The 21,513-nt window shown below is 39.7% G+C and overlaps 1 protein-coding gene across 1 annotated transcript in view; it reads right to left on the bottom strand.

The window, feature by feature from the left end:
* Jph1 (junctophilin 1) overlaps nucleotides 1–21,513 on the bottom strand; it is a 72,574-nt gene that overhangs the window by 45,303 nt on the left and 5,758 nt on the right. Inside the window, 2 exon segments of the mRNA XM_010622412.3 lie at nucleotides 20,875–21,507; nucleotides 21,509–21,513. The exon segment at nucleotides 21,509–21,513 is cut by the window's right edge and continues 122 nt beyond it. Coding sequence (XP_010620714.2) covers nucleotides 20,875–21,507; nucleotides 21,509–21,513 — 638 coding nt within the window.

The following is a 21,513-nucleotide window of genomic DNA, read 5'->3' as shown; positions in this document are numbered from 1 at the left end:
AGAAATATCATTATTAATTGTTCAGGAGTTCCAATGAACATAAATGGAGTAAAAAATCTTTAAAAATCATGGGCTTCTAAATTTAGAAATAACACAAATTTTTAGGATCTTTGAAATCACTTAAAATTATTTTTGAAAAGGATACTTAGTTGTGCTAGTATTCACACGCAATTTAGCAATTAGTTAATTTAAGTGGATTGCTATGCACATGCAACTTAATCAGTTAAAAATTTTTGCATTAGTGTACAATTAACAACAAATTATTCAGTCTCTTTTTTGTGAGATAGTGAAAATTAAAGGGGGAGTTAGCTACTGAACTACATCCCCAATACTTTCCCTCCTTTTATTTATTTTGAACAGGATCTTGCTAAGTTGCCCACTCGCTGGACTTAAACTTGTGATCTTCTGAAGCAACAACATTTGTATTTAAAACCATCGCAATCTTAAAAACAAAGCACATTTTCTCTTGGAAAATAACCTTACTAGAGAAGTATACATTTAAACAATGCCCACATGTACACAACTAAAGACAAACGTCTGCATAGTTTTCAATACAAGGATGTACTTATTTTTGCCGATAATCATAGAATATTTTTTAAGCCAGAAAAATGTTGGCAAAATTTTAAGTTGCTGTTCTCACTTCACCGATGAGAAAACTAAGAACAGGGGAGTCACAGTTTATTGTATGTGTTCTTTGGTCGAGGTGAACAATTATTTAAAAAAACTGGAAGAACTTATAAAGCAAATACAGTATCACCTAAGAAGTACCCAAGCCAAAGTCTGTGCCAAAGGCTACAGAGGAGAGGGAGGATGGGGGGAAGTGGAGGAGGCGGCCCCAGGAGGGGCTCAGACGGGTCAGGTTTCATCTTCCCCTCCTCTGTGGGCCGCTAAGCCTCTAGCTACCCTCTCCAGCAGAATTCCAGCTGTACAAGCACTTATGCCATGCAGTTGGCTGTTTACTTATTTGCCTCACTCAAAGACTGACTTTAAAAACCTGTTTCTTAAGTAACACGTATACGGAGGCTCTCAACTTCCATTATATGAGCCCAGTCAATAAATGACTTTAGGGTAAAAACTGTCAAAAGTAGAGTGGGACACCACATGGCACAGGACAGAGACTGGTGGCCTGCAAAGGGAGGGAAGTGAGAAAACTAAGGAAAAGGGGGAAGAGAGGCCAACGGGAGTAGAGGCCAAGAAGAAGAAGAAGAGGGCCAGGGATTTAGCTCAGTGGTTCCACTGCCTGCCTCATAAGCACAAGGACTCAAGTTCAAACACTGGTACAAAAAAAAAAAGGAAAAGAAAAAGAAAAAGAAAAGAAAAGAAAAAGCAGAAGAGAGGCATAGAATAAACAGCTAAAGAAGTGTTTTATTTACAAGGCAAAACAAAGTTAAGCCCTTGGACAATCTCTCCAGAACACGTGCATCCTCCTTAGTTAATACTAAATACAGGGCATGAAGCCATAGACTTTCATAATTTTAATGATAATCCTAATGATTTTAATCACTAAAATCCTTATTTTAATGATGACATGAATATCTTTGTTTAGCCACTTTAGGTAATATGTATTTTTTTTAAAGTGTGCATATTCTTTTATTTTTTTCTTTTTATTGAGTTTATTGGTACAATCTAGGTATACAATACAATTACATTCATCATTGGGATCCTGTACCTTTACATAATAGGTCTTGATTCTCATTTTTCCCCTTGTCCCTGCCCTCCCTTCACCCCCTCCTCCCCTCCCCATTTACAAACACTTTATTTCCATTTTTTTCAGTTTCTCATACTTTTTTCCTCTCCCTTATTACCTTTCCCCCACCCTTCCCACTTTCCCTACACCTTTAGCCCTTTACTTCCTATTTCATATTATTAATTGTCTCATTAGGCTCCTGTGTACTATTATAGTTTTTCACACCAAAGAAACTATTCGATATTTCAGTTAAAGAAATCTCTGTATGAACATTAAAAATAGGGAATCCTAAAATAAAACTAAAAAGGAAAGTAAAAGAGAAAAGGCAATGATGTAACATTAAAATAATCCTTAATTCTGGAGATGAAAATGGTCCCCGAACATATTTAAATTTCTTCTTGCTCTTATAGTCTTATTCTTTTTTTCATTATTTAGAGAATACTTTATTAGTGTATTTTAATGCATAGAACTGATATGGGATAAAATTAATTAGCAAACCAGGTACTTCTTTTATGCATGGAAACAAGATTTTACCTAAAAGTTTACTGCTGGGCAAACATGGACGCATCCAGCTGTGACGCGAGGGGAGTGGGTGAGTGACCTGCCGATTCACCTCTGGGCGATGTCAGCTGACGAGTGCAAAGAGAGATATCAACACTAAGACCTCAGGACTCATACAAGCAAGCCAACGTCAGTACTGGGAAAGAACATTTTCTGCAGAGACCTGTCTGAGCAAATGGAACGACTGGTCAGCGAGGTCCTGTTTTCACTTCTGTATAGGATTTAAAGGAATCAACTATGGTGGCTCAACCTGTCTGCAGTCACAGCAATGACTATATCCGTCAGAGACATACACTGGCTGCAATACGGTCCTCTTCAGAGGAAAATGATAATGCAAATCTGCCTAGCAAGAATGGCAGCATGGTCTAACAGATTAGTAGTAGTAATTAAAACTGTCATTTAGAAAAAGGAGATGACACCAAAGGTATTAATTTTAAAAATACATAATAATCACAAGCCTTCCATGGTGCCAGGAACTGGGTATGTTCCAAGACAGTTCCAAGTCCCTCAGTGTGCTGCCCTTGCCCCTCACACCCACTTTTGTGCTTTTTCCTCATGCTCTCTGCTTAGAATAAGCTGTCCTCCATTTCTCCCTGCACAAATCCTTCTCATCAGCCTAATCCTCTTCCCAGATGAGGCCTTTTCTGATGCTCCCACATGGATAAATCCCTTTCCTGTCTTAAACTTTATCCAGTAGTTGAAAGATCCCGAAAAACTCAATGGCTTCTACCCTGTCACTTACTCCTCATCTTGCTTCACAGTCAAGGTAATTTCCCAGCTGGGAGTATCTTTTGCTCATTTTGGAACCCCCAACACAACCAGCAGTGTTTACTCAGAAACTTCAAGTGTGCATTATTAATAAAGGGAAATGGCCTGGGTCTCCAATGACTTGCCATACTATGCAGAAGGAAAGGGTCTGTGCCTTTTAACATCTAGGTCCCCATTTTTAAATTAATTCTTCTGGTGTCATTTTGCAGATTACAAAAATTTGCAGCTGCACATGGAGAAAGAATCCCATTCAGTCATTACCCTAAGGCATAAATGGACACATTTAGGAAAGGGTAAAACTAAAGATGTTTTAATAATCCTAACACAGATATTTCACTGTTTGCTTTTAAAACTCAAACAGAGAAACAGTATAAGGAGAATTTCCTCATACTTTAAAATCTGGCTATTTCTTCTGAACAGGGTGACTGCAATAATACAGGAAGAAATGCAGATGTGTAAACAGGCAACCATGTTGAGAAGTCCAATCAAATCCTGTTGAGGAAGGCAAACCCCAGACAAAGACACCGTGCACAGCTCAAAGCTGTTTAAACACCCACAGCAGATGGCATGCAGAGGTGAAGCAGGCTGGCCTGAGTTTTAAAAAGGAAACCTCCATTATCAATATCTATATAGTCATAGTCTGCACACACCCTGGAGCAGTCTTCAGGAACTTCAAATAGAGGTGTGGTCACACAAATTGCAAGCTGGGACTGTTTTAAAAATTTGTATGCAATGCACTTGGAGAAAACCACACTTACTACAATTTGGGTGGGAATTTCTACTACTTCTGAGAATGTGTCTGTGTCAGTGTAGCTCCATAGCTCCTTACCTGGACACACCTACTAGTTGAAATTCACATAGGCCTTTCATAATGCCTCGCAGGCATCTTCCCGTTCTTATACTTACCTAGTGCAGCAACAGAACAACTTTACCACAAATCTCTTACTGTGCCCCATAATAGGAACAAAAGCTCCTAAGTGTCCGGCACCATTCCAAATACCTAAAACACACCAACACAAGCTTTCTAACCCTGTGAGGGTCTATTAATTATCACCCCCATTTTACATTTTTAACATTCAGAGGAAGCTAAGGCGTTGAGAGGTAGTCAGTTGCTTGAAGGCACTCAGCTAAAAAGTGACAAAAGCACAATTTGAAACTGCTCCGGCTCTCAAGACTGTGCCATTCACCACCAGCCCAGATGGAAGAGATTTCAAAATAATTACCTAAATCTTTCTGGGCAAAAATCTGGACAGCTTTTGTTCACTTCTTCCCTAATTTTGGTAACTACAAGTGAATTACAGTAGGCTCTTCATCTCTCCTCCCAGAACCAGACTGAGCACAAGAGAGGGCACTGTGTGAGAAGTGAGACTATGCAACAGTGCCAGGCATGTGCCATCACCTGTGAGATATTTCTGCCAGATACAGGATCGTTTGAACCCCACCATTAGAAAACACTGGGGACAGATAGGTACCCACCTTTCTCTCACTGCAATCAGACCCTGGAGAAGTGGGGATGCCCTTGTGACATGCACACCAGGGCAACCCTCCACCTCAGGGAACTCAGACCTGCCTACTAAAACATAGCACAAGGTTCATTCTGGTCTGTCCTGGGGGAGTTCAGGGGCAACAACTCTGAAAAGCTGAGGGAGTGCCTTTGAAGGTGGGAGTTGATGTAGCCTCTGGAACCCATGGCAACTACACAGGAACAGCACAAGGCTGGAAGGGGAATCCTGTGAGTGAGCTCCCAAGCTCAGGGCCTGGGGACTTCTCCCTAGTGAAGATAAAGCTCCCCAGCTCCTGCTCTCTGCACCTCTTGGGCTGCTGAATGATTAAACAGATCACACAAACCTACCTTAGTCACCTCTCCAGCCTCAGTTTGGAAGTATCTGAACCACGTCCAGGTGGACAGGAGAGGAGCCAAGGCAAAGTTGGCCATGGCAAATGGAACAGGGCCAACGGTGAGCCCGGGTGCACCTGCCCTGATTCACACTCCAGGAAGCCAAAGTGAGCACTGGACCAAAGCTACACCTAACTTTCTTCCCCCAGGAACTTCTTCAAACAAATCTGTTTCATGTATTGACCGACTTCCATATAGTTCTTAATATTAAACAGCATTCCTGCACCATCTCTGCCACCTGGTCACACATTTCCTGGAGGATTGGGGTTGTATCTTTCTCATTTTGGTTTCTCCTAGGGCAGCTACTGTGCCTGATTTACATGGAGCAGACATTTGGGAAATGCTGGGTGAGATGGTTACAAAATTTAGCACACTTAATTCTACTTCATTTTTATTAAATTTTTTGACCCGCACCGTGGTCTGCTGAGCAGCTATCTCTGACCTTGTCCTATTTCACAGATGGAGTGTGAGAAATGAAAAGGTCAAGCCATGTGCCAGTTGTGTTGACTATCTGGCTGCATGGTGCATGCTCTTCACCAGCAAGTATAAATACTGCCTCTCTGTGCCCTGGAACTACATGAGTATGAATGATAATAGCATCTCCGTTTTCACAGGGAAGAAACAAATCTCTTAATTCTCCACATTTTCACCCATGTGGGCCCCTCTATTTGGAAATTCTTTCTACTTCTGGAAACTCCTTGTCCCCTCCAGACTCTGCTTCACATGTTCTTCTGAAAGTGTCTCTTACTTCCTCCAGGTGGTTAAGGAGCCTCTCTGGGGCTCCTATATATTGTATGTTGTCTTCTGCTGCAGCACAGCTCTTTCCATGTGTTACCTGCTGGATTTCTCCTCAATGCCTTGGTCCAGAATGAGTCCCTGAGGTCAAGAGCTGCTTCTTCTCTTCACAATATTCATCATGGAAGTATTTAACAATTACTGGCAATAACAGTTTATTAAGCCTTCGTTAAGTGCTACTCATTGTGTCAGGGTTATTCACATACACTTGATTTTGTTTAATTCTCCCAATCTCCTACAAGATAGGTGCCAACCACCTTATTTTTTGGAGGAGAAATTAAGACTTAAAAAGGTGTCCAACTACATATGAATAAAATTTCTTGCCTCAGCTCAGTCTAGTAGGATCCTAGTCCTTCCAGCGTCCCTGTCCCCAAATGCAGGGCAGGCCCAATGCCCTGGGGCAGAGTAGGATATGTACTCTCCTGTGGTTTGCTCTTGGCGGGTCTCTGGGGTTCTTCTCGTTCTGGGCCCTAATCTGAGACCTGCGAAGGGAGGAGGTACAGTTCCAGGTCATGGGACAGCAGGTCCACTAAAAGTGCACCTCTCTCATCTCATCTCACTCCACTCAGGTATCCAGTGAAATTGAGGTGGGCCCCCAGGAAATCAGTACTGCAACGGACTTTCGGTAATGAATAATCACACGAAACTGAGTCATTTTTTTTTTTTTTATCATGTAGCTCTGAATTGATGAACTGTCAAGAACCTGATTAAATCTTACTCTTGTACTGCATATTCTAAATCTCTAAGGAAGAACACTAGTTCAAAGAAGCTACATCAATCAAAGTCAAGTATTTATAAAGGGCCTACAAGGTCCTGACATCTGTGCAAGATTTCATGCAAAATATAAAACACTGGTTTTTTTATTAGCTACATAGTATGCATTAATAAGCAAAAAGTAGGCCACTGAAGTCTAAAAATGATCTATTTATGATAATCATTTTCTGTCCTACTATTATAGAAATAAACATTTTATTCTGGGTGCAATCCTCATAGTTCTTTCAAAAAATGATTCTAACTTGCTTTAGACTTGTGCTTATTTTTTAAAAATCTTTTTGTAACTACTTTATAGCTCATTACTTCAGTATTCAGAAAATTATTTAGAATCTAAGTGAGCAGAATTTCATGTTAATCATAAAGATAATGGATGGAATAAAGGAAAAAGTCCTGAAAATGTCATGAGATGATTTAGGAAAACATGGCTTATTTTAAGTTTCTGAAGTTCTTTATTACCTGTCTGGTGCATGGCCTAAAAATATAACAACTTGCCTAAAAATTTCATTTTTCTTACCAAAAAAAAGCCTATCCTTTAATAATCCAGTAAAGGTGAGGAATATTTTTTTTCCTCATTGAGTTTATCGGTCCATTTTAGGATCTTGCACCTTTACATGACAGGTCTTGGTTCTCATTTTTTCCCCTTGTCCCTACCCTCCCTTCACCCCTCCTCCCTCCCCTCCTTCTTTACAAACACTTCATTTTCATTTTTTCATTTTATCATATTTTTTCTTTTCCCTTATTAGCTTTCCCCTACCCTTCCCACTTTCCCTACACCTTTAGCCCCTTTCTTCCTATTTCACATTGTCCATTATATCATTAGGATCTTATGTACTATTATAGTTTATTCACACCAGAGAAACTATTCAGTATTTACACATGTGACTTATTTATTTCACTTAGGAGTATATCCTCAATATATATCCATTTTTTTATATATCATTAGGATCTTATGTACTATTATAGTTTATTCACACCAGAGAAACTATTCAGTATTTACACATGTGACTTATTTATTTCACTTAGGAGTATATCCTCAATATATATCCATTTTCCTATATGAATGAATCTAATTTCTCATTCTTTAAGGGTGGGGAATAAAAATGAGCAAATAAAAGCTAAATATATTTATGGTGTACGATATGTTTCCATGTATGTATAACTTGTAGAATGATTAAATCAAGCTAATGACGTAGCCAAGAAACCCCTTAACTAACCTCCAAGGATTGAAAACATACTTCTATCTCTAGCTAATTCAAAGTTCTCATATAGACCAAAATTATAAAGCATGACTCAATGCAATCCATGATTTTTCAAGTGCAACTCCTATCTGGACAGGCTACTGATTATGATGTAAACAATTATATTTTCAATCCTTTGTTCATCATTTAGTGAAAAATGTTCAGTCTTTTCTTAGATGGCTGCTTTAGGAGCCTTAAAAAATATAATTGGTGGACCTGAGCATAATATCATACAACTAGTATGTTCCCAATTGAAAAGTTAGTCTGTACAACAGGAACCTCTGTGCCTCAGCAAGCACCCACATCTACCTGTTTCCTAACAGAGGGGTGGTTGATCAGATCCAGAAGGTCTGGAGTCCCCTCAACCAGGGACGTGCCACCAACAAGGAGCTGCAGGAAGGTTAACTGTGCTCCAGGACAGCTCCTGGAGGTGAGGTGAATTCTCTATAATAAGCCACAGAAGAAAGTCAAGCAGGGTAAACCCATAAGGAGATCGGTAGGGACCAGGGGAAGAAAAGATGTAGATGGCACTGCAGAACATAAACACAAAAAGAGATCCTCAGTTCCCCTTAACTTCATTCCTAAACTTAAGCGCTCTTGGCAGAACTCCTCACTCACTGTTCATCCCACCAGTACCATGTAGTTAAAATGCCTCTGTGCACAGCCTTAAAAGTGTGTTTGGTGTCTGAATTAGTGACTGAAAAGTCTTCCCTTTTAAACTGGCAAGATGAGTGTCTTCATGTAGGCCATGTGATTGTTGTTTTGTTCCATTTCGCATACAAAGAACTAATAAAAATGAAAAGGGCCTTTTGTAAGGCAAGGTCACAGGTGTTTCTTTTTTATATAGACTTGGTCAAAGAGAGCAGGTAGCATGAAGAGTTAATTGAAGCTCTGACCACTATATAGCAGACTAGATAGTATGATGGCTACTCTGTTCACTACACCTTAAATAAAACAGATTTGCTAATTTGATTAACTTTAGGTGTAACTGTCAACTGAATTATACTTAAAACAAAATCAAACCTTTTGGGGCATCTTTTCATATAATTTCCTGTTTCATTGTCTTTGCTTCTTCCTAAGCGATTCCTGTTCCCTAGACCCTCTACTTACTTTCCTCATCACTGTTTATTATGTTAAGGTGAATCTGATTTTTTTTTCATTTCTTTAGGAAGCTCTTAAATGTTCAAGGCGTCAGAGCCCCATTCTTATAGGAATTTCATGTTATCTCTATCTTGTTCCACCTTAAATGTTCAAGCATTGCAAGATTCATTATTTTCCTCCCTGAAAATTCCCATCATTATTCATAATACCACATGTACTCTTGGCTAACTGTATGCCTATTCTTAGAGCTTTAACTCTTCTGCACACAACCAGGTATGTGAGGTGAGTTTTTCCTTCATAAACTTCAAGGGTATAAGTCTCTGCCTGCATTGATTTATTCCTGTCCTTGATGCCTTCTTCCTGTCCCCAACTTCTATTGCTTGCAATCCACCTTGCACATAAAGATAAAACCATTCTCCTCATATGTTGTTTTGCTCATGTTACTAACTTCCTCGGAATGCTGAAATGGTTTCCCTTGTGTGCTGCATTAATACCTGCAGCAGCCAGGTGCCCCGTATCTAACTGTCCTCTTGCCATGACTCAGCTGTGCTCTCCACCACAGCAAAGCAAAACACTGGGAGTCTTGGATCATACACATGGGCAGGGTGGCGCATGAAATCCAGAAGAGTTCGGAGTACATTTTTACACACATATTTGTGACTGAGACTTTTCAAAGGAAGATGAAGTTCCAGAGTCTAAATCTGACAATAGGGCTGTATCTAGTTTCTTTAGCCTCCCACTTCCTTTGCAAATTTTTTTTTTTTTTTGCTACACCACAGCATTAATTTTCAGATATTTTGGGAATAGCACCACTACTGCTCTCTATGTATTTATAAACTTTCTGGATCATGTTTTTGCTGGTAGGAAGAAAGCAAGAGGGAGATGTTTGCATGGGAGAGATCAATGTTTTCTGGTTCTACTGGCCATGAGAGTCATTCAGGACACCAAGACTAAATTTGACTATGAGGCTCAAGCAGATCACACAACAGTATCACCCACAGACAAGGAGCAGGGGGGATCTTCACTGCTTTCCAGTATGTTTCCCCCTCTTTAAGCTGTGAGTCATCAGATATGCTATTCCTCCCCCACCTGGCAACACCTCCACCCCCCTCTCTGGCAAATCATCCCTCAGCTTCCCTTCAAAATGTAGCTCACTGATCAAATCCCTTATGAAATCATTCCAGAGCAACTACACGTGGCAAAGATGCACCAGCGACACCAGGGCCTCTGTGTTCATGTCATTTCTCTAATTTCCTTCCTTTTTGTCATTACTCATCATTTCTTAAGGGTCAAAACACACACACACACACTCTCTTACACAGACACTGTTTTGGGGGAGGAGGATGATTGTTTTATTTCCTTTGTTGGATTTTTCCTTCTTTTTCCCTTGAAATCACCTTAAGATCTTATTACTGGATGCAGTGCAGGCTGTGTAATGCTGACAAATATAGCAACTGCAATTTAAAATTTTGTATATTAAAGTTTAATAACTGTACTTTAACTACAAAATTATTTCTGATGATTTTGAAGCAAAAAAGGGAAAACCCTTAAACGAGTTTTCTTACCCTTGATTCTTTTTCCCCATTCGCCTTCCCTCTCTGCAACCTTTCTTTCCTTCCCTATTTACAAAAGCATTGTTTCCATGTTTTTCCTTTTCACTTCCTTCCCTCCCTCTCCTCTCCCCACTTCCTTGTCTTACCCTGCTTTTCATTTGTGGAATTAAACATTAGTGATTACATAGTCTACAATCAGATTTCAATAATTCCAACAATGGACCAGGAAGTTATTCTGATCTAGTGAAGGATAAGAGTAATTAAAACAATTTTTTTAAACTGTCAAGTGCATACTGTAATATGAACAGCCAAAAAATATTGCTAGGATATGTGGCCAAGTAAAGAGACATTGGAACTGCTTTATGAACAGCCTATCTATTCATTTTGAGTTCCTATAAGACCAGCCATGTCTTGAAACCTTAAGGAATGAGGTAGAGCACAGTGCTGGTTGAACTGCTTTGCACTGTTTTTTTGTTTTTTTTTTAAATCTCTTTCTTATTTGTATGTGCCATCTCCACTACTGTAAGCTTCCCTTACTCCTTTCAAGTCTTGGGTCACTCGAAGTGTGTTAAGTCTTTAATAGCACTTCTGAGATGTGTAAGAACGATCAATATTCAAGTCATGTTCCCAGGTACTTCAAAACAGTTTTTAATTTTCATGTCCCTAACTATAATCTTGCTCCTAACAATACACAGTAGGACTTTTCCCTTTTCAATCTATCACCTTCTGACTGCACACAAATCTTAAACTGGAAAAGTAAAATGTCATGTTTACTAAACGATTTCTGTAAGAAACACTGTTAGTAACAATCTGATGTGTTTCCTACTTCTCACCCCCACTATGTTTCATATGTTTGAAATAAATCACCCATATTCCAGAATGAATTAAACTTTTTGCTAACTTAATAGGGCTATTAGAACATTGGACACACAACATCTTAGACTTGCATCTGTTCCTCATCCACTTCCGGTCCACCAAGTCCTTCTAATTTTATCCCATGCTTCTACCACCACTGTCCTCAACTGGAGTCTTTCACAGTCTCCTCTATAGAGCAATCTGGGCCCCACTTGAATCCCTCCACTAAGTGGTGAGACCATCTCAAAGGCAGATGGCTCCCTGTTCAAATCCCTTTGAGGACTTCCCAAAGCCAAGACAGAAAATGCAGCTTCCAAATCTTCTAGAGTTTGTTTCCTATCATATGCCAACCTCTGATTACCAAATTTTGGGAAAGCCTGTAAAGTCCAAGTTTCTGGGCCTCATCAAAGAAATGTTAATTCAGTACTGGGCAGGGTAGCATGTATGTATGAGCATGCCTTGTGATTTATCTTGGAGGACTCTGTTCTAGTACTGAACTCCTTTAGGAACTTACGCTGTAGTAAATTCCACTTTATCTTTGCTTGGGATCTTCCTTCCATCTGGCTGCAACATCCTAGCCACTGCTGGTTTATTGCCCAGTCCTCTCTCACTCTTCACAGCTCAGGCTCAGCCTTTAAGGGCCCATATGCCCTCATACCTCTTCCTCTTTTGCATGTTCAAGGTTATGTTTTTTTGTTTTAAAGAATTGTATCATAATGACATTATCTGTTTATGTTTAACTCGTTAGATTTGCGGTTGTCGAAATATTGTTTGTTCTATGCTACAACAAAGTCCACAACAAAACAATTATCGCTAAAGACAAGCTGACCCTTATAAACCTAAAATAAAGTACACGGGTTCAAGAAAAAAATTCCTACCCCAACTCTTAAAACCCAGAACAGGTGAAGAGTTTGGGTTCTGATGTTATTCTGCCTGGGATCCTGCCTAGATCTGTCAAATAGTTATTTTGTGATCTTTCTATGCCTTGATTTCCTACCACCTTACAAGGCTGCCATGTGGCCAAAAGGTATCACCCAAGTTACTACCCTTTTTCCATCAGGGGAAAGGAATGTGAACTGGTGGAAAATGCAAATACACTTGAGGGAAATGTTTAGCACTGATTACACTGCTTCTTTATCTGGAAACACTGCCAAAAAATTAACTTATTGCAAAATAGCTAACTATGTTGTCTCGGTACCCAAATACTGCTCATAATATCCCGTTACCATCCAATATTGCATCTTATGGATTCTATCTAGAAATAATTTAATTCTCTAAACTCTTATAGAAACCTTTAGTCATTTTCCCTTTTGCATTATAAAATTCTTACAAATTTTATATAGTTTTGTTGAAAGCATTCCTATTATCAGGGATAATATACTTATTTAAAGCTATATTTTTGTTAGATTTCTACATTTTGCATTTTATGACCTTGAGAGATTAGGCAAAGAAAGATCATTTCAAGCAAGGGCTCAAGGGCTTGGCAGACAGAGCACCGGTTGGGCAAGGAGCTCTGGGAAGGAGTTACCTCCTGGGGTTAGGGTCCCATCATCTTGTAGCCCTACAGCACCTGCCAGCTACCCAAGAGTGCTGTGTACTGGGCTAGGTATTTGCTTTCAACAACAGGTTTTGTTTCTCATTCATTTCTGTATTCCCAGGGCCTAGTGCCATGTTTGGACAGAGCTGGCACTAAACAAATGTTTGCTGAATGATGTTTCTTTAGCATAATTTGTGAGAGTGATATTTTGTTCCAGGATGTTGCCAAAAAAATTAATAGTCCAACAGATCTTTGTGCACTGGGTAGGGATCATGAGCACAAATCTTAGAAAGCATTTTTCACAAAAAATAGAAACTCTGATATCTGAATTGCATTGTCATAGGCAACAGATTCCCAGTCATTTAATGTGAGAATTGCTTGACTGTATGTCTTTAGAAGAGTTGTTTAGTATCACATGCACAGGATTCCATTTTCTCTGCACACTCCGTAAATGTCTTTGTCCCTCTGGTTTGGGATCTAAGCTAAGTATAGTACAAATTAATCTGAATTAAAAACCCATCTTCATTATTTTTGGGGCTAACTTCCTGAAATTCAAGAAGTCGAAATTCCAAATTCACTTTCCTCCCTACACCTAAGGTGCCTGGGTAAAGTGTGTCACCATACATCCAGCTGGCCAAGCTAGGAACTGACTCTTCCTACACCTGTTTAACCACTGGTAAGCTTCAGTGGATCAGTATGAGGCCTTCTCTCTTACCTAGGTTACTAGCTTGCAGAAGACAGTCTGTCTCCAGTTTTATTGCCCTTTACTTTCCACAATTCCTATACAACCTGCAGCCTGAGGCATCTTTCTAAATATGATTTCTGCCAAATTCCCATCAAAGTTCTCTCTCCATCCTTGGGATAATGTCACTTCTCATTTCTTAACACTTCTCACATAGCAATCTCTTTTTCCAACCACATTTAATATTATGCTAAGCTTCACATACACATGGGTCATTGCCCTTTGGATCCTCTGCTGTCTTCTGAAAATATTCACACATCCTGTGGTTCTTAGGCTGGGTGCACTTGCAGAATATTGCCTCTAGCTGCAAGCTATGATTAAGGCCTTCCTATGTACCACCTAAGCCTGTAATAATGTGTCAACGATATGATTATGTGACTGCTATTTTTCATAGGCCCAACCACATATGGGAAGGAAAGGGCTGAGTCTTAATCCTGATTTTATATTCACATAGTAATTGATTAATATAACAAAGAATGATTAAAATTAGTACTTCATTAAGAACCAAACCTTAGAAAATGGGTTGCATACCATGGGTCTTTTCTGTGAATCCATGCCAAAGTGTTAACAAATGTACTGATGGCAGACAAGAAAAGTATCATCCTTTGGGGCATTGCTATCTTTACAAGGTAATCTATGCATCCAAAGTGCCACTGATTTTTACAACACTGGTTGAGAAAGGCTGGAGTGGGGAGCAAGTGATCAGCCTGAGGTGTCTTTATTTTACTCTTGAGCCCAAAATTGCTGTTTTCTATGGTTATCTCCTCAAAATGTTTTTAACTAGTAAGCTCCCCACCTAGCTCTTAAACCCTCCCCTTAATGCAAGAAGAAATGTATACAATTTTGAAATTAAAAATCAAATTAAAAAATATCAAGCTAAACAAAACATGAAAACTCCAGACAGGGACGCTTTCAGGCCAAGCAACTGAGACCAAAATTTGATTGACTTGATATAATAAAATTTTTCCAAAGTTTTTACCTTATTTAAAAGTTTAAAAGTAGCAAAAACGAAACAAAAATTGTTAATCTCTGGCATGATCTATTGTTTTAAAAGTGCCTGAAAGTGAATAAATGTATTTTAGTTGGCTTAAATAAGTTTATTTGGCCCACACATACAAATCCTAAGAAGATTGCTTTCAGTGTTATACTATTTTGAAGGCAATCTTGAGTCCTAAAATATTAATTAAATTTCTGACAAAGAAGCTTATTTTGAATTTAGCATATTATACAAATAAATGTGAAACATCAACTGAAATAGAAGGGCAAAATTATGAAAAGCTGATTTGATTTTATTCTCAAGAGGCTGTTGTACTAAAGCTGAATGACTTACATAAATACCTTTGGCATGTGTTGGATCCTGTTCCTAAACACAATGTTCATATTTCATCTATAATAAGAAAAGCATCTCAAAGATTTGCAAGGCACTAGTCTTGCAAGCATCCAGTTTGGTGTCTTGAGTAAAGTGAGATTGGCAGAGTCAGCTTAATCCATAATGGAAAGTTGTGATCGGGCTGCTTTGGCTACCTGGCAGCTGCTGCTAGGAGGAGTCTACTGGCTGTTAGCTTGCACACAGGGTGCTGCTTTCCCCCAGAACAGTTCTCCCCAGGTCAATGCTGACACTCACAGAGCACAGGGTATAGAATACGAACACAGTCACACTTAGGGGGGATTTCCAGGAAACATAATAGTAGGGTGGTTTTCATTACAAGTGAAACTATACTAAAAAGAAACTGCTGGTTTACTTCTTCATATTTATACTATTGTGAAGGTGCTGTATTTCAGGGCTAAAGGAAATGGAATCTGTTTAAGTTTGTACTATCTAAGCAAACTCCAACTTCTACAGTTAAAGCTTACTATCATTTTGGGTTTTCTAATTTGTTTTCTCCAGCCTTCAAAGCCAGCTTTCATTAAGTAGATCTCTGCTGCTTTAAGTGTTATTTCCTATCCCATTCTTACAACACAAAGAATCTTCTCCTCGCCCTCCTTGTTTAAAGTGGTCAGCCATACCTATGTGACTCAAATTTTAAAAAGTACATCTTTTACAGATTAAAAGTCTGGGTAATTGTGTGCCCCTCTCATTCACTATGGCCTAAGACTAATTTTCATTAAGTTTTTATTTGCTATTTGTTAGTCATCAAAACACATGCCCACTTTAATGCCTCAGAGTTTCTGGATGGGCCTGGACTTGGGAGAACTAGGGGGAAAAGTTTAGAAAGAAGGCTCTTTAAAAACTAGATATCCTAAGAAGGTTTCAGAGTTCTTAATTAACAATGCATGTTCTCATGTCGTGTGTAATGACCTGTTAAAGAAGAGTGCTGTAACATCAGAGCTGAAGGACAAGAGCTGCCTGCTGTCAGAGTTTCTCTGTTGCCCAGTCACACCTCCTTGTGACCCTTCCCCTGGGGGTAAGACTGAGCTGCCCCTTTGCATACCTACGTAGAGAGTATCTTCAGAGACTTTTCTGGGGTTCTGGACGGGCAGAAGCATGTCTTTCTTTAAACATCCCAGAGACAAATATAAGGAAGTTCAAGCACTTTTTTTTTTTTTTTTGAAAAAGGTATTCTTTGGTATAGAGGAGAAAAATGTCTTTAAAATTTGTATGTGCAATAAAAAATGACAGGCAGCATAAGAGATCATATTCTACACTAATGTACCTAAACAATATGAAGGTAAAACTTTTATTACCCTATATTTTTTTTCAGAATATCCCAGCATAGTTTGATACAAATACATATTCAATTTTTTTGCTCATTTTCTTTTCAATCTTAAAAAATATAATTGTCTTTGACAATACACTTGCTTCACACAGCTCTCAGGCTGGAAATGGGGTGACTCTTGATACAAATGTCTGTGTGCAGGTGGCCAAAATTGATGGATCTCACTCTCTTCTTTTGCTTTTCCTTATTTTTGATTCTAAATCCTTCCCTATCTTTCCTTCACTTTCATTCCATCTTTATCTCCGTCTTGCTGTGGTTTCTTAATCATCTATCAACTTTCACTTAGGAAAATGGTACTAGATTGAGGAGGATGGAAGTGAGGTGGGAGGACGTAGGATCAGGGAAAACGTCCATGAAGAGACCTTATACCTAAATCTGTGTGAACACTTAAGGAACTGGCCAAGGGGAGCCAGGGAAGGCCATCAGGTAAAGGGCTGAAGGTAGGCACTGAAAAAAGCCAGCATCACTGAGTCATTCTGAGGAGAATGGTGTGAAAACATAATATACAGTATTTAAAGAAAAGTACGAGCAGTTTTTCAGAGTCCTGTAGGAAAAGGCTGCACCATTTTGATACTTAAGTGTAAAGTGGGCAAATGTGGACTCTGACTTGTAGTTAGAGAGATGTAGTAAGAACACCTGTGCCCATGGGAGCTCTCTTCTACACTCTCTGGTGGTGACAGTCTAAAGCTGGTGCTGGGGATACACGGGCGCCCTCCTGACGCTACCTGTCTAGGTGCTGTTGTTGTCACCATGAGTGGCACTGTCGGTCAGCCAGGGGGAGATTGTCAGCAGCAGCACAGCCCCACGGGATTGGCTGGCCTGTCTGGTCGGTGACACTTCAGGGCAGTTGTAAGAGGAAGCCAGGTCAGCCCCACCACATCGGTGAGCTTCACTAGCTCAGTGAGGCTGGCAGAATCAGGCGAGGTATGCAGAATGGAAAAGTGACTACCTCTCCCACTTTCTAGCCTGTCTTCTCACAGTTCTGACAGGGTGACATGAGTCTAAGAGACACCTGTGGTCCTCAATTGCTTTAGGCCAGATCTGTCTCACTGCTCTCAACACACATGTGCCATTCTCTAATGTGATAATTATTTCCTCTAAGGTTCAGATCACACAGAGCTCTGATTTGGGTTTGCTTTTTTTTTTTTTTAAAGGCAGTGAGAAGAGAGCCCAGGCCTTTGCACATGCTAGGCAAGTACTGCACCACTGAGATACACTCACAGCCCTATACTTCCCGAATGGTGACTGTGGAAACACACTTTTCACTTTCTCTTCAGAGAGGTAAAGCAAAGGTCTACAAATCCATGTTCTCTTGAATTTTTTCACCAAATTTTGCTGGTTCTGTGTCTCCTGATTTCCCAGAGAAGACATTATTGAAGGAGCCAACTTGTGCCTTTAAGACATAATAGGGTAAAGGTAAACCAAATTGGGCCTAGGTACAAGGTCAGACTCACTTCCCTGGAATGTAAGAAACAAGTCTCTGAAGCACAAGACATAGTGATTAATAGTTTCTGGGTGGACAAACTGAACGGTGATAACTATTAACTGATCATCTCCCTTTACTGTGAATGAACTACTGATTTCCATAGGAGCAGGTACCAGGAGTCTCAGTCTCTAGATCTTACTCTGCCATTACTGAGCCAGGCTGGGGGTTTGAGGGAGCAGCATTTTATATTCTTAAGTTTTCATTATTCCGTATTTAAAATAAAAATATTGGGATAGGGGTGTAATTCAGTGTAGAACTCTTGCCTAGCATTCACAAGGTCCTAGGTTCCACTCCTAACATTGCAAACATACTGTAACAACAGCAGCAACTGTACAGTGGAAACACTACAAATGCTCTAGCATTATAAAGAACCATGCTTTATCACAGTAACATAGCTAGAAGTCATTCTTCCCAGCCAGCAATCTTCAAAACCTTAAAAGAATCTCTTTATTAAAAAAAAAAACTTTTTAAAAGACCATGGAAATCTAAACTTAGAGCTATATCATACAGGAGATATCAACACTTCTGCTATCTTCTCCACAAATTGCAAAATTGTACCTATCATATGCTAATGGCAAGGAAAATAGAAAGAGGACTGAAAAGATGAAAATAAGTAAAATATAAAAGTTTAATCAAATGTTTTTATTTTTAATCTTTTTGTCTATTATCATCTGAATAGTTTATTTTTTATTTTGGTAAGAAATTTAATGAGACCTATCTTAACAAATTTTTAAATGCACAATCCAGTGTTAACCACACACACAGTGCTGTACAGAAGATCTCTAGAACTTACTCATCTTGCGTAACTGTAACTTTACACCCTTGACAGCAACTCCCTATTCTCTGACCCTTCAGCTCTTAACTACTATTTTACTCTGTTTCCATGAGTTTGGTCAAATATTTCATGTAAACAGGATCATACAGTATCCGTCCTTCTATGACTATTTTATTGCACTAAGCATAGTAAATTGTTAAATAGCAAAGTGAAATCTTTATGAAATAGTTAGCTGGCTGATAGTAAAGATCTTAGGTTAAGATTTCCTCATTACAACTGTACAACACAGAACTCCCCAACCACATGACTTAACCTCTAAAAGTCTCTCAAGAAAGAATGTGGCTAAGAATTTTATGATATTAGTATAAACAGAAGATCATCTTTTCATCACAAGCAGTCCCCTCTTGTTATCTAGTTTCTTCCAACTAAAACTAGTCATGAAAGTCAGTAATAAAAATAAATCATTTGATAGAGTGTCCTGCACAGGTTTATTTTCCATCTGCTGTACTTTCAAGATTGAACTTGCCTCTAATATATCGCTGAGTTGTAAGGTGAAAATAAAATGGAAGAATCCAGGAATGCATTTACAATTAGAGGCTAGAGACTAGCAAAAGGTAGAGGGCTAGCTTTCTAAGTTTGCTGAGGGCTAGAACAGCCAGCAAGATTACATATGTCAAGCGGACTATGTAATAAGTAAACTGAAAAGCAAACAGACTGAATGAATGCTTAGTGAACCCATATACCTAGGATCTAAAATAAAAGATGCTCAGCAGAAAAAACAGGAGAAATTCTTCATGAAACTTGTACTGATTCCTAAGAAATACTCATTTTAAAATAGGATTCATTTAGGATGAAGACTTAACACAATATCTAAAAATAATGTACAAGTATGACCTTTTCTACTTTAAAATTAGTGTTTGAGACACTCAGAAGTAAGTATAGTAGTAGCTCTAAAATAAGGGCACTGAAACTCCGGAAGTCTGCAAGTATTAAGCTGAACCACATAAAATTGCCATTTATTGGTATATCAAAAAGTTCAAATATCAGACATTTCATATGGTTCCACCAAAAAAGGAGGTGCTTCTTAATGCAATGCTAAGAATAAAAACCTGAAGACATTTTAACATTTTGTGGTTTCAAAGAGAGGCCAACATAACAGGAGAGCATTACTGAAGCAGGAACAAGGTTTTTAATATTCCATGCCAAACTCAGGCCTCAACTCACACAAAACTACAGTCAGTATTCACTTAAATAAGCCTAAAAAGAAAACTTCCATGCTTAACTATTCTTTTTTGTCTAACACAGGACATCATCCCCAGTAAAATTCTATTCCCACTTGATTTTACCATCTCTTTTACCAGGTCACTGAACCCTGCTGTTAGTGCCAAAACTTCGAGCATAAATTCCTTCTGTGCCCACATGCACCCTTGTCATTCTAAATTCACAGTTCTCCCTATTGCTCTACTTCCAGTCTTGGCACCGTGAGAGTCCCATCTGTCTATGTCAGGTTCCCCCAACCCCTTTCCTTTTATACTCCAGTGATCTATCTTTCCTGCATAGAATGCAGTGATTTTTATGAGCCTCAGCCTCTGCTCTTCTCAGGGAGAGCAGCTCTGTTGTTTCAAACAAGGCAGGATACATTTTGTGGCGTGACTTTCTACTTTTGCCACAGCTAACTCTTGGTGGCTTTCTCAAAACCATTTTCACCTGAAAGGCTTCAATAAACATATGCTGAATTTTATAAATTGGGATTATTTTGTGGGAAGAGTTCTACATATGCTCAGTTATAAGAATAAAAATACATGCCAGGCATGGTAGCGCACGTTTGTAATCCCAGCACTGGGGAGGCTGAGGCAGGAGGATCACTGAGTTCGAGACCAGCCTGGACTACATAGTGAATTCTAGGTCAGTCTCAACTACATAGTGGGACCCTGTCTCAAAAAACAAACAAACAAAATAATAAAAATACATATCAATACTAGATATATTTTTGTGTGGTTGGGATAGTTCCTTTTTGGCACCCAAACACAGAGCTTTCTGTGATCCTATTTCAAAGGTCTTTCTCTGAAAAACATAACTTTCTAGACTCAGGAAGATGGGTCATAGGGTCTGAATGACCTCCACCACACTGTTAAATATTAGGAAAGTCATTTAGAATGGTAAGGGGGTTCATTACACCTTCAATATTTTTTTGGCAAGAAAGTTTGAGACCAATGCAGGCACACTTCTGACTTTCTACGGGGGTCAATCACTGTCCACCTTTGATTTTTTGGGCTGTGTGTTGGGGGACAAATGCAAACACCTACTTGGTGGCAGAGTGACAGACACAGCACCCCAATCTTTTGTAGGACCGAACTTGGCGAAATCACCCACCCAGCGTTTACATACCTGGAGTTGGCTATTTCCACTTTGGTTCTCGCCATGGCAGCTGCCCTTTGCGCGCCTTCAATTGCTCTGTCCACCTTCTCCCTAGTTTTGGTATTTCTTATTGGTATAAGCTGCTTCCTTATTCCACGGACCAGAATATTATTTTTGTATTTTCCTTCTTCTTTGGATCCATCAGGAAACACAGTGCAGCCATATCCGTGCCTCTTGTTATTTGCCCACTCGCCTTCATACTTCATGCCGTTGGAGCGCTCGCTGATGCCGAAACCATTGCGCTTGTCGTTCTTCCACTCACCCATGTAGGTCTCCGTGGTGGTGGCATCCACGTGGTCTTCCACGGGGCAAAAATCACAGTCGACGTCGCCGAAGCTGATGGTGGAGTTGGCATCGCTCGAGCTAATTCTGCTCATGGCCGCGTCGCTGCGGACTGAGCTGCGCTTGCTGGAGATGGAAGACTTGGATTCGGACTTGCGGAGTTTCATGCTTCCGAGAAGGGAGCCCCTGCGGAAGAGGCCGCCCTTCTTCTTGCCCGAGAGCTCCGCGTCAGCATGGAAGTTGAGCACGAAGCCTCCACGGGTGCCGGCCGGGCTGTCGGCGGCGGCTGCGGCTGCAGCATCGTGTAGGACGCTACCGTTGCTCTGC

This window comes from Fukomys damarensis, unplaced genomic scaffold (genome assembly GCF_012274545.1).
Source record: "Fukomys damarensis isolate Sample0158 unplaced genomic scaffold, DMR_v1.0_HiC HiC_scaffold_5, whole genome shotgun sequence".
Taxonomy (NCBI): Eukaryota; Metazoa; Chordata; class Mammalia; order Rodentia; family Bathyergidae; genus Fukomys; species Fukomys damarensis.
Note: the sequence above shows the minus strand (reverse complement) of the source record. Positions and strands in the feature narration are given on the sequence as shown.